The following is an 11,762-nucleotide window of genomic DNA, read 5'->3' as shown; positions in this document are numbered from 1 at the left end:
CAATTCTGTCTTTCCAATAATCAAATTTCTCTCCATTAAAGATTGGAGGTTTAGCGTTGTAATTATCTCTTTCACTGTTAAGTGTTTGATTAGAAAATCAATAATAGAGCCAAAGCTCTGATACCAACTGAAGGTTGAGAAAAACAAGAAAGGGGGTTTGAATTATTTTGGAAATAAAAGAAATTTTTCAGAAATCAAAACACACAGAATTTTATATTGGTTCGCTTGAAAATCAAAGCTACTATAGTCCACCCGGCCAAGGTGATTTCGCCTTCAAAAAGGACTTAATCCACTAATCTTGAAAGATTATACAACCAATCGTCTAAGAGAATAATCTCTTAGCCCTCTCAAGTATTCAGACTGCGTAAAGTCACTTGAGGAAATAATTTAAGCAAAAGTAAATTGTAATGTAAAGTGCTTCTAACAACAAGCAAGTATTACAAAAAATATGAGAGCAAAAAGCTTTTCACGTAAGAGCAGCAGCTCGTGAAAAAGATAGAGAATGAAAGATATTTCTGTGTGTCTCAGGTGTGTCTCTCTAGAGAAGTAAACCGTCCTTTATATAGTCGTTGTCAAGAACCGTTGGAGTGATGACAAAATCTTGGTCATTGAAGAATAATTAATGTCATTACTTCTATTATTTCTTTCTAAAACCATTTTGTCTGCCTCATTATTCCTTTCTTTAAATACTTCCTTTCCATAATGAGATTATTTTTGGTTACGCATTCTGGACTTGTGAATCTGCATCAGAGTGTTGATGTACCAGAGTTTGTCTTCAGAGGATGATTATGTCTGTCTTTATCAGAGCTTCTCAGTGCTCTAGAATTCTTAAGTATCAGAGTCAGAATCCAATAGTCTTTTGTCGGAGCTTCTGACTTCTTACTGTTGTGATGGTATCTGCTTTGATCAGAATCAGAACCTTCTGGAGTATTCCTTTATGAATGGCATCTGATCATTTAATACTTTGTATCCGATGTGATTTTGTATCTGATGTATCGTCAGAATCCTGTGTAAATGTTCAGAGTCCTGCACACTAAGAAAATTCTCGTTAGAGTGTCATTTTTGGTTTCATCCTTCGTTATCATCAAAATCTTAGAGATATATTGTAGAACCAACTTTGTTCTTACATCCGCTTCTGAGGATTGATGATTTAATGGATCAGTTGGTTGGTGCTGGTGTGTTTAGCAAGATTGATTTGAGGTCTGGGTATCATCATATCCGTGTGAAAGTTGAAGATATTCAGAAGACTGCTTTTAGAACAAGGTATGGACACTATGAGTACTCGGTGATACATTTCGGTGTGACGAATGCACCTGGTGTATTTATGGAGTACATGAATCGGATTTTTCATAAATATCTCGATAAGTTTGTTGTTGTGTTTATCGATGATATTTTGATCTATTCGAATAGTGAAGAGGATCATGTTGAGCATTTGAGGATTGTTTTATATGTATTGAAAGAGAAGCAGTTGTTTGCTAAACTTTCAAAGTGCGAGTTTTGGTTGAAGGAAGTGAGTTTCCTTGTCCATGTGATCTCTAGTGGTGGTATTTCGGTTGATCTTTCTAAGATTGAGGTTATATCTCAATGGGAAACGCCGAAATATGTGTCTGAGATTCGTAGTTTTCTTGGTTTGGCAAGTTATTATCGAAAGTTTATTGAAGGATTTTCTAAGTTATCTTTGCCGTTAATGCAGTTGACTAGGAAAGGTCAAGCTTTCATTTGGACTGCACAGTGTGAAGCTAGTTTTCAAGAGCTGAAGAGGAGATTGACTATTGCTCCTGTTTTGATTTTACCAAATCCATCAGAACCATTTGTGGTGTATTGTGATGCTTCTTTGATGGGTTTAGGAGGTGTGTTAATTCAGAATCAACAAGTTGTAGCTTATGCTTCAAGAAAACTCAAAGTGCATGAGAGGAATTATCTGACTCATGATTTAGAATTAGCTGTTGTTGTGTTTGTTTTGAAGATTTGGAGACATTTTTTGTTTGGGTTGATATTCGATGTGTTTAGTGATCACAAGAGTTTGAAGTATTTGTTCGATCAGAAAGAGTTGAATATGAGGCAAAGGAGATGGTTGGAATTCGTGAAGGATTATGATTTTGGTTTGAATTACCATCCTGGAAAAGCGAATGTTGTAGTCGACGCTTTGAGTAGGAAATCTTTGTATATGTCGATGTTGATGGTGCGATAATTGGATTTGCTTGAACAATTTCGAGATATGAGTTTGGTTTGTGAAGAGACTTATTTTGGAGTGAAGCTTGGTATGTTGAAGCTTACTAGTTGAATTTTGGATGAGATTCGAGAAGGTCAGAAATCTGATTTGATTTTGGTAGATCGATTGGCGTTGATCAATCAAGGTAAAGGTGGTGATTTTCATATTAATGAGAATGGTATCATGAGGTGTCATGATAGAGTTTGTGTTCTCGATGTTTCGGATTTGAGAAAGAGGAGTCTTGATGAAGGACATCGTAGTGGTTTGAGTATTCATCCTGGTGCTACTAAAATGCATCAAGATTTGAGGAAATTATTTTGGTGGCCTGGTATGAAAAAAGAGATTGCGAAATTTGGGTATTCGTGTTTGATTTGTCAGAAATCGAAGATTGGGCATCAGAAGCCGTCTGGTTTATTACAACCGTTATCTATTCCTGAATGGAAATGGGATAGTATTTCTATGGATTTTGTTTCTGGTTTACCTAGGACTCCGAGTAATTGTGAAGCTATTTGGGTTATTGTGGACAGGTTGACGAAATGTGCTCACGTTATTCCGATTAGAATGGATTATTCGATGGAGAGGCTTGCGAAGCTGTATATTGAGAAAATTGTCAATTTTCATGGTATTCCATCTAGCATTGTGTCAGATAGGGATGTTAGGTTTACTTCGAGATGTTGGGAAGGTTTGCAACGTGCTTTGGGTACAAAGTTGTGTTTGAGTTCTGCTTATCATCCACAAACAGATGGTCAGACTAAGAGGATGATTCAATTGCTTGAGGATCTTTTGAGAGTTTGTGCTTTGGAACAGGGAGGTGCTTGGGATAGTTATTTGCCTTTGATTGAGTTTACCTACAACAATAGTTTTCATTCGAGTATTGGTATGGCTCCATTTGAAGCTTTGTATGGTAGAAGGTGTAGGACGCCTTTGTGTTGGTACGAATCTGGAGAGAGTGTTATGGTTAGACCTGGGATAGTTCAATAGACTACTGATAAGATTAAAATGATCAGAGAGAAGATGAAGGTTTCTCAAAGTTGTCAGAAGAGTTACCATGACAAGAGAAGGAAAGCGCTTAAGTTTAAGTAGATGATCATGTGTTTTTAAGAGTTACTCCGGTAACGGGTGTTGGTAGAGCATTGAAGTCCCGTAAGTTGACGCCACATTTTATTGGTCCGTATCAGATTTCCGAGAAAGTAGGTGATGTGGCTTATCGGATTACGTTACCACCGTCACTTGCTAATCTCCATGATGTGTTTCACGTGTCTCAATTGAGGAGATACATTGCGGATCCTTGGCATGTTGTCCAATTAGATGATGTTGAGGTTAGAGATAATTTGATCGTGGAGACATTACCTATGCAGATAGAAGATAGAGAGGTGAAACAACTCCCTGGTAAAGAGATCGCTTTGGTGAAAGTCGTTTGGGGAGGACCGGCTGGTGGAAATGTGACGTGGGAGCTTGAGAGTCAGATGAGGGATTCATATCCCGAGTTGTTAGCTTGAGGTAATTTTCGAGGACAAAAATATTTCAAGTGAGGGAGAGTTGTAACACCCCAATTTAATTTTCGTATTTATTTATTAGGTGTTTATTTTAATTAATCATTATTTGGTGTGATAATTAATTAAATATGTGTTCTGGTGATTATTAGAATTATTTAAATATATGTGTTATTTGAATAATTGAATTTTATGAGTAGAAATAGCAATTGTCTAGTAATGGGCCTAATTAATTAGAATGGATGGATAAGTGGGTTAAACCTATTATGAGTTAAAAAGATAGTAAGGGTTTTAGAGATTAGAGTTAGTTTTGTAAAACAAGAGAAGAAGAGAGAAGAGAAGAGAAGAGAAGAGAAAGAGGAGAAGAGGAAACTAGAAGAAGGACCTAGAGATTTCATCTATACTAAGGTAAGGGTGGAATTTCAACTGGTTATGCTATGATGTTTCTATATTGAATTCCATGAATGTTTATTTGTATAGAACATGATTTGGTGTATAATTGCATGTTTGAGTTTCACTTGAAAATGGTTGATTTGGGATTTTGGTGGAAATTAGTGGAGCTTAGAATCTTGTTTCTATAATCCTAATAGTTGCTATATGATATATATATATATATATATATATATATATATATATATATATATATATATATATATATATATATATATATATATATAGGTTGTATAACTATTTATTTCATGAAAAATGATGGATTAATGTGGTTTTATGATGAAAATTCGTACTGGACAACAACATTTTCGCAACAGCAAATTTTCTGGTTTTGACAGCATTTTGAAAAACTTGTAAATTCAATAACTTTTGAACCGTAACTCCGTTTGAGGTGCCGTTTGGACCGTTACGAAGCTAAGAATATTATATATAAGTGATATTCATTTTGATAATAGTAGATTAATATTTAATCAAAATAATCCTAATGTGGATGTATGTTGTATGTGTGGTGAATGTGAATGACATGTTTTCTATTGTTTGACATGTATTGGATGGTTTTAGATGGATTTTGTGAAGAAGCATAATACTTGAAATTATGTATGTGATGATGTGAATTGGTGAATTTGATGAATAACATGAATCGGCTTGTTTGCTTTATGTTAATGTGTTGTGATGAGATGATGAATACTATTTGATATATTGTTTGGGATTGAAGTCATGTTAGGTGTATATTGTGCAAATGATGGATGTGGTATGCTTATGTATGATTAAGAGGTTGCGATCGTCTTAATAGCATGAATCTTGTTGTTGTTTCACACTTACACTAGCATGAGTCTATGAAAGAGGCAATGTTGGGTAATCCCACGTAGATTATTTGCTTGTCCCAAACCTAACGCCGAATGAGGTTTGAAAGCTTAAGGTTGAATCGATTTTTTGAGGTGGTTATCTAGTCTATTTGAGAGACGCTCGGTAAGCCGGATATGATAATGGATTGGATCCACATGCATATCCCATTGAGTCGCACATTGAGTCGCACATTGAGTCGCACATGTCGGTGTGAATTGTTGTTTGTGTGATTATGTGATATGATTGTGTGGATATGATTTTGGTAGATATGCATATACGTGGATTTTAGGTGATCCATTTGATATGAATTGTTGATGTGTTGTTGATGTGATATGCATGCATATTTGTGATATATGTGATGAAATGGTGACTTGTATACATTATGGAATCATGTGAAAGTTGTATACATATTTGACGATGATTTGTAAATGATGATAGATGATAATATGTACATGAAATCAATATGTTGTGAAATATGAATTTTGTACATCGTTTAGTATTTATAAATGAATACTTGTGGATTATTGAGCCATGTCGTATGATGATAAACATGTGATTCTTTAATAAGATGATATGATGCATGTTTGTATGAAGTGTGACGATTCTAATAGTATATGTATGTTTGTTATACATTTCATATTATTATGTTTTTCTATAATGATTGAATTCTTACCCTTCTGTTAGAATGATGTTCTATCGCGACATCGTTAAAGTATCGGAGATAGTGGTGCTTCGCACAAGGATTAGATTCGGAGGCTAGTTCTTGTTGTATTTTGACTAGGTAGTCTATAGTGCTCTGGTCATGTAACACTTGGGTTTATGGGATTATTTGTATTTGTTTTGATGTTGAGAGATATTGTTGTGCTCTCTTTTATCTTGTTATTTGGATATGTTGGTTTTGATGTTGAGTGGCCTTAGAGTCCAAAATGATATTTTGTGGTAGATGATTTATGGGAATCATCACTATTTACCATTTATGAAGAGAGATGTTATTCCGCTGTGTGAATTTGCATGTTGGTTATTTGGTTTTGATTTATAATCCATGTTACATGTATATGACCATGGCATGTGTTGTTTCTAGCATAAGTAAATGCGATGCCCTCATGTATGCATGCTTTAATTTACTCTGATTATGCAATTGTATGTTGTATTTGAGTAGTAGAAGTTTGGGGGGTGTTACAATGGTCACCCATTTGGGGGTTAGCCAAGCTAAGGCCACATAGGAGGCGCATGAAACTAGAGGTGCTCATGCTAGGTTTAGTTTTTCAGAAAAGCTTTATAAAAAACATCTATAGTGTGCCTTGGATACCGTAGGCGATGATATGCAGGTTGAGTACCACTGAAATTGCGCATTCAGGTGTTACCTCTTGCTCCTGGTTGCCACATCCATGTTTGTGGACAAAAATGCAACCTATGTCGATGTGGTCTACCTTAAGTGCTTCGCCGACCTGACTTTGATTCATGCGTACAACTAGGGGGCCGCCTATTTGGTCTACCTGTACTCTAAGCTGGAGAAGAGTTGTCTTTGGAAGACAAATTAGATGCAGGGAGTTGCACGTTGCTTACGGTAACTTATTGGTTCTAATATTTTCATAATTCATTTGTTACACTTGTTATTAATATTTTATCCAAACCATTGTTAGGGATTGATCATCTCCCACTTCCCTCGCATCACCGGGTGGAAAGTTGTGATTGCCTACGATGAAGACTGGCCACGTGCAACTGCATTTGTTTTGTATAGGGGGAATAGTGCGGTTTAGCCATTCAAAGTCTCTCTTGACTTTATGGTACCAGATGACGTTTTCTTCTGTCCAATGAGGCTTATCGTCAGACGCGTCAGTTTGACTTCATTTCCTTATATTTCAGATGGCTAACATGTGGGTCATCTCTTATGTATCATTATCTGCCCGAGCGAGCGATGCACCAATTTGATTACTTGTAGATTATTTCGAGACACCCCTTAAAGTCCGCTCCTCCCAACGTCCGCCACAATCTTGGTACGATACTAGATGATTTTGAGAGTCACTTGATAGAAGAGGGGTATCACAAGGAGCTATCTTTTGTACACTAGCTTATTGTTGACGGCTGCATGACCTAGTTCTATAGGGTGTCACACTCTATCATGATACCAGACGCTCTTGGAAGACCACCTATGCCAGCTAACCAGGAGTACTTGAGGTTCAGGATGACCAGACCGAGAGAGTGACGACGGTCTGTCGACGTGTTGTGGAGATGGATGGAGCAACCATAGAGGCAAAACTCTTTGAGGATGACACTCCCCAATTGGCTTTCGTGGAGCACATGATTGTCGAGTTACGGAATATCGTGCAATACAGGCGGTGGAGGAGGCAAGGGGTTAGACATATCCAGTAGTTTATATTTGGATGTATTATTTTTTTGTATTTTCGGGCAAACATTATATATGTACTTGGCTTTTTTAATAAATATGTGAGTTTTTACGTTCCTTTAACTTTAATATAACTTCATTTTACTGTTTTACTTTAATATAAGTTGGCATAAAAATTGCAATGTTTGGACAACGGTGCTGCTCTGATATGATTCAGGGTGGATTCCGAAAATATATTTCCGAAATAATTTCCTCTTGCATTTAACACGCTTCCAAAACTTTCAGGGGACATCAAAGTATATTTCGGAGACATATCTTTGGATATATTCAAATAATATATAAAGATGCATCTTCAGATCATATTTTGATCAAAATTGAGTGGATTTCTAATAATGCATTTTAGTGTGATTTGAATGCGTCTCAAGATACATCTCCAAACAGATGAAAGACAATTTTGAATTGTTTGGCGAGGAGAAAATTAGACGACTATGAAGTGGACAAATGTCTTTCTTATATTATGAATTGTATGTCTTATTCATTAATATGTTTTGGATCAAAATTTCTTTTAGGATGTTGTTTTGATGAATGATTATTTCTTCCTAGTCCATTTTTAACCATTTTATCGTTGGAGTTTGAACTTAGTCATGCTTATTTTCAAGATGGTTGGGGTGTTAACAATTATAATCGATTCCACATAGGGGGAAGGTATCACGAGACGTAGTCTATTAGGATGGAAACATGAAAATAATTATTATTTACCTAAAATTAATTATCTTATAAAAATAAAATAATAAAAGTAATCCAGTAAACATAATCTTCTTTTTATTTATATTCATTTAACATATATAAACTGGTTAATTAAATCATTCATTGATGAAGTATCTTTTCTATATTTTCTTATCGTTTTCAATAAAATTTATATAACATTGCAAATGATTAGATTAACCTTGAGGTGCAAAATAGTTTGAATATCTTGTTTGAACCTTATTTATTTTCTATTAAAAATATATTAAGAACGTACTCCACCTTATGGCAAGTTCGAAGAGCTTGTTTAAATCTATATAGAATTTTGTCATTTAAAAATTTATTTAAGAAAATACTTTTAACATCTTTTTGAAAAAGGTTTAATGCATTTATAAAAGATATGTGCAATTATTATATATAGTTTCTAACCTTGCCATTGATGGAAAAAAAGTCTCATTCTAATCAATACACTTCTTTTTATCTCAATTATAACAGACAAAATCAATGAATTCATTTATTGTTTTAACTTTTTAAATGTTTTTACATACATACCCTTATGAAAATTATGAGATGTTGAATGTATTCACTAGTATTGTAATATTGAAAAGACAAACATTCAAAACGAGGGTAAAAATGTAATTTAAACAATAAACATAACAAATTGTAAAAAAAAATTATAAATAGAACTATAGAATTATATAAAAAAGAAATCCCTTATAATATTGAAAATTAACTTGCCATTATGATATAACTTATTAGTTCTTTTCAAAATTAATAATTTATTTTTTCGCTGCTCCAACCCAAAAGTCATCGTTGATCGCTTTGTTTTATAAATTTTGACTCAGTTTTGAGATTTTTCTAATTAAAACAATTAAAAATATAGTAAAAGAGTTGATAGTTTAAGCCAAAAACATATTTTGTAACATTTGATTCATTTTAAATAGTTGTCATTTCTTGTAAGTTTCTATTTTTTCTTCCAACTCTTTTTGCTCATGAGTATTTAGAAAAGAAAAACATTGTCATTTCTTATAAGTTTCTATTTTTTCTTCCAACTCTTTTTGCTCATGAGTATTTAGAAAGAAAAAAAATTAAGTAATATACCATTTTAATCGAGGAATGATTTGAAGGAAGAGTTTTCGAATTATCCTCCATCATTACTTATGAAAATAACATTAGTGCCTTTCTCATTTTGAACATTTTTTTAGATAAAACAAGTCCATCATTACAAAACCCGTTTTTATTTATTTAAATAAAACCTAAGTGAACTTTGTGTAATAATCAATATTAGAAAACTATATCTTTTTGGGCATAAGACTAACAGTTTTAAGGGAGGGCACAAAGGTAGTTCCAAGATAGTTGCTTTGGTTAAGAAGCTTTCTTGAGAGTGGTTTGGTGCTTCATGTAAAGTGGATTTAGTGTATCATTGGCAAGATTGGTTATTTGATCCTATTACTTGCTCTACTACATTTTCCTTGTAATTTTTTGACATTCCTTACTTTGTATATGGGTTGAGTATCCTTTGTGCTCTCTTATATTCAATCATATGTTTATAAAAAAAGGGGATATGAATTGTGGAGGTTCGAAAATTATTGATTTAAAACAAAATCACTTTTGAAATTAGGTTTTGAAAATATTTTGTAAAAATATTTGAATAAATATGCAACGAAAATTCAAAGTAAACAAATTAAGTGCAAAATAAAAGAGATAAGGGAAGAGAAACGACACCAGAGGATTATAGATGTTCAGTCTAATTAAATGACCTACTCCCCTCCCTAAAAATTGATCTTAAGGATATCCACTATTGCTTGAGAGCTTATTAGAAGGCTAAGTCCACAACAAGGAAATAAAGTTTTCAGGATAACTTCTAACCAAATGATGAACATGACTTGAACCAGTTAGTCTCCAAATCAAACAACTAACATACTTGAAGTGGTTAGTCTTCACACCAAATGGTATTTTCCACCGGTTGATCCCAAACCAAGACGGAGTTTTAAGTTGACTATCCTCCAAATTGAATTGAGGGTTTATACGGGCTAATCACGAACATAACCAAGATTTTTATCGAGCTGATCTCGAACCTACTAAGTTTTTACATTTGACTGAACTCAGTAACCAAGATATATTTTACACTATGTTGATCTCGAACAAATACAGCTTTTAACTAGGCTGAGCTCAATAACCGTTGTGGAGATTTTTACTAGCTGATTTCCAGGACCCAAAAGAGAGACTTTTCAATTGTAATGCTCACGAACTAAATAAATACTTAGACTTATTCCCGAAATACAAACAAGAGCATTTTAAATGGTTTAGCTCTAACAAAAACACCAACTTCCTAAGTAATATTTATTTACTCAAGAGATAAATTCACTCTTGGAAAAATTGCAATTATGCCCTAACCCAGAACAACATTTCTCAATAGACTCAAGAACACTCTCGAAACACTATGGCTAAAATATGTGAGAAAAACATGAAAGACTTAGAAAGGTTATGAGAGAAATGAAAAATGGGGTTTTTTTCATGTTTTCACGATGATTTAAGATGATAGAGAATCTCTCCATTTATAGGCAAGGAGATGCTGTAAATTTGGAAATAATCCATGAGGCAAATAAATGACCTAATGGACTAGTGAATTCCAGTAATCGAAAGTGGTTGCCCATAATGGAAGGTTTAGATATTGAGTCATTGCCAATCATTAAGAGACTATCATAATCCATTAAAGACTCGATTATGTATCATCTAATCGGTTATGTATACAATCTAATCGATTAGACAACTTAAAAAAAACTTCCTAATCAAGCAGACAATCACCTAATCAACTGGTTAGGCTCCAAAAATATTTTTTGGGTGACTTTAATTAAAAAAGTGAGAGGCTTCACAATACTCTAAATGCATGTATGATTTAAACACAATCATACGAGCTTTTGCACTTCCTTTTTTTCACACTTTAAAGATTCAAGTTTTGACATCATTATATTTTATTTTAGCATCACTTAAGTACCTTAAATCTTATTTATGGTGGTTGATATATTTCCATGTTAGTTACCATCATTTAAGATGTTGAAATTTTAAACCACCAGTGATCATTAACCATAAGTCTTTACTTGAGAGTCATTGGACTATATTGTTGACTTTTAACCAGCTTGATTTCGGAGGATAGCTTGATCAACCAACTTGTGTATATTTGATATCTTGAGCTAACTTTAGTAGTTTCTTGACTTCAAGTGTTATCATCATCAAAACCAAGTCATCATTAAAACAAAGCATCTACTAATTGACTTGTATCTTGCTATCCATAAGCTTCACCATCTTGGATCACTTCTTGATTATACGTGCAAGCACATAATCTATATTCTCCCCCTTTCTGATGATAAAAACACATGTCTCAAGGAGGTGTTAAAAGAGAAATCAAGTTTATAAAATTTGGAGTATACTTTACTCTCCCTAAGAGTATACTCACCATTTGTCATAATAAAAAAGATAGGTAAAGATTCTAGACAAAAAATGTAAATATATAAGAACATTGATCAAATAGGTCAAACACGTTTTTCTAAGAAAGGGAAAACATTACTTTATTAATTCAAAAGCTAGAATTCAAATTACAGAAAGTAGGAAATTGCGGGAACAATTCTAGTAAATAAGAAGAAAGTAAACACACTTAGATATTAAATCT

At 33.7% G+C, this 11,762-nt stretch overlaps 1 protein-coding gene across 1 annotated transcript; it reads left to right on the top strand.

Moving 5' to 3' along the window:
• Nucleotides 1-502: 502 nt before the first annotated feature.
• On the top strand, nt 503-3,711 carry LOC127081510 (uncharacterized). The gene is made up of 4 exons (XM_051021762.1): nt 503-528; nt 1,411-2,021; nt 2,307-2,725; nt 3,391-3,711. The coding sequence occupies exons 1-4, from the start codon at nt 503-505 to the stop codon at nt 3,709-3,711; spliced, it is 1,377 nt and encodes a 458-aa protein (XP_050877719.1).
• The last annotated feature ends 8,051 nt before the right edge of the window (nt 3,712-11,762 follow it).

The sequence above is a fragment of the Lathyrus oleraceus genome, chromosome 5 (assembly GCF_024323335.1).
Source record: "Lathyrus oleraceus cultivar Zhongwan6 chromosome 5, CAAS_Psat_ZW6_1.0, whole genome shotgun sequence".
Lineage (NCBI taxonomy): Eukaryota > Viridiplantae > Streptophyta > Magnoliopsida > Fabales > Fabaceae > Lathyrus > Lathyrus oleraceus.
This window is presented reverse-complemented; position numbering and strand designations above follow the sequence as displayed.

What these genes read in the sequence shown, in the direction of transcription:
- LOC127081510 (XM_051021762.1), top strand. Translation starts at nt 503, where the DNA reads ATGAAAGATATTTCTGTGTGTCTCAG. An exon ending in TGTGTTTAGTGATCACAAGA is followed by an intron (nt 2,022 to 2,306) that starts GTTTGAAGTATT and finishes AGATTCGAGAAG; the next exon opens with GTCAGAAATCTGATTTGATT. An exon ending in GTAATTGTGAAGCTATTTGG is followed by an intron (nt 2,726 to 3,390) that starts GTTATTGTGGAC and finishes GGTCCGTATCAG; the next exon opens with ATTTCCGAGAAAGTAGGTGA.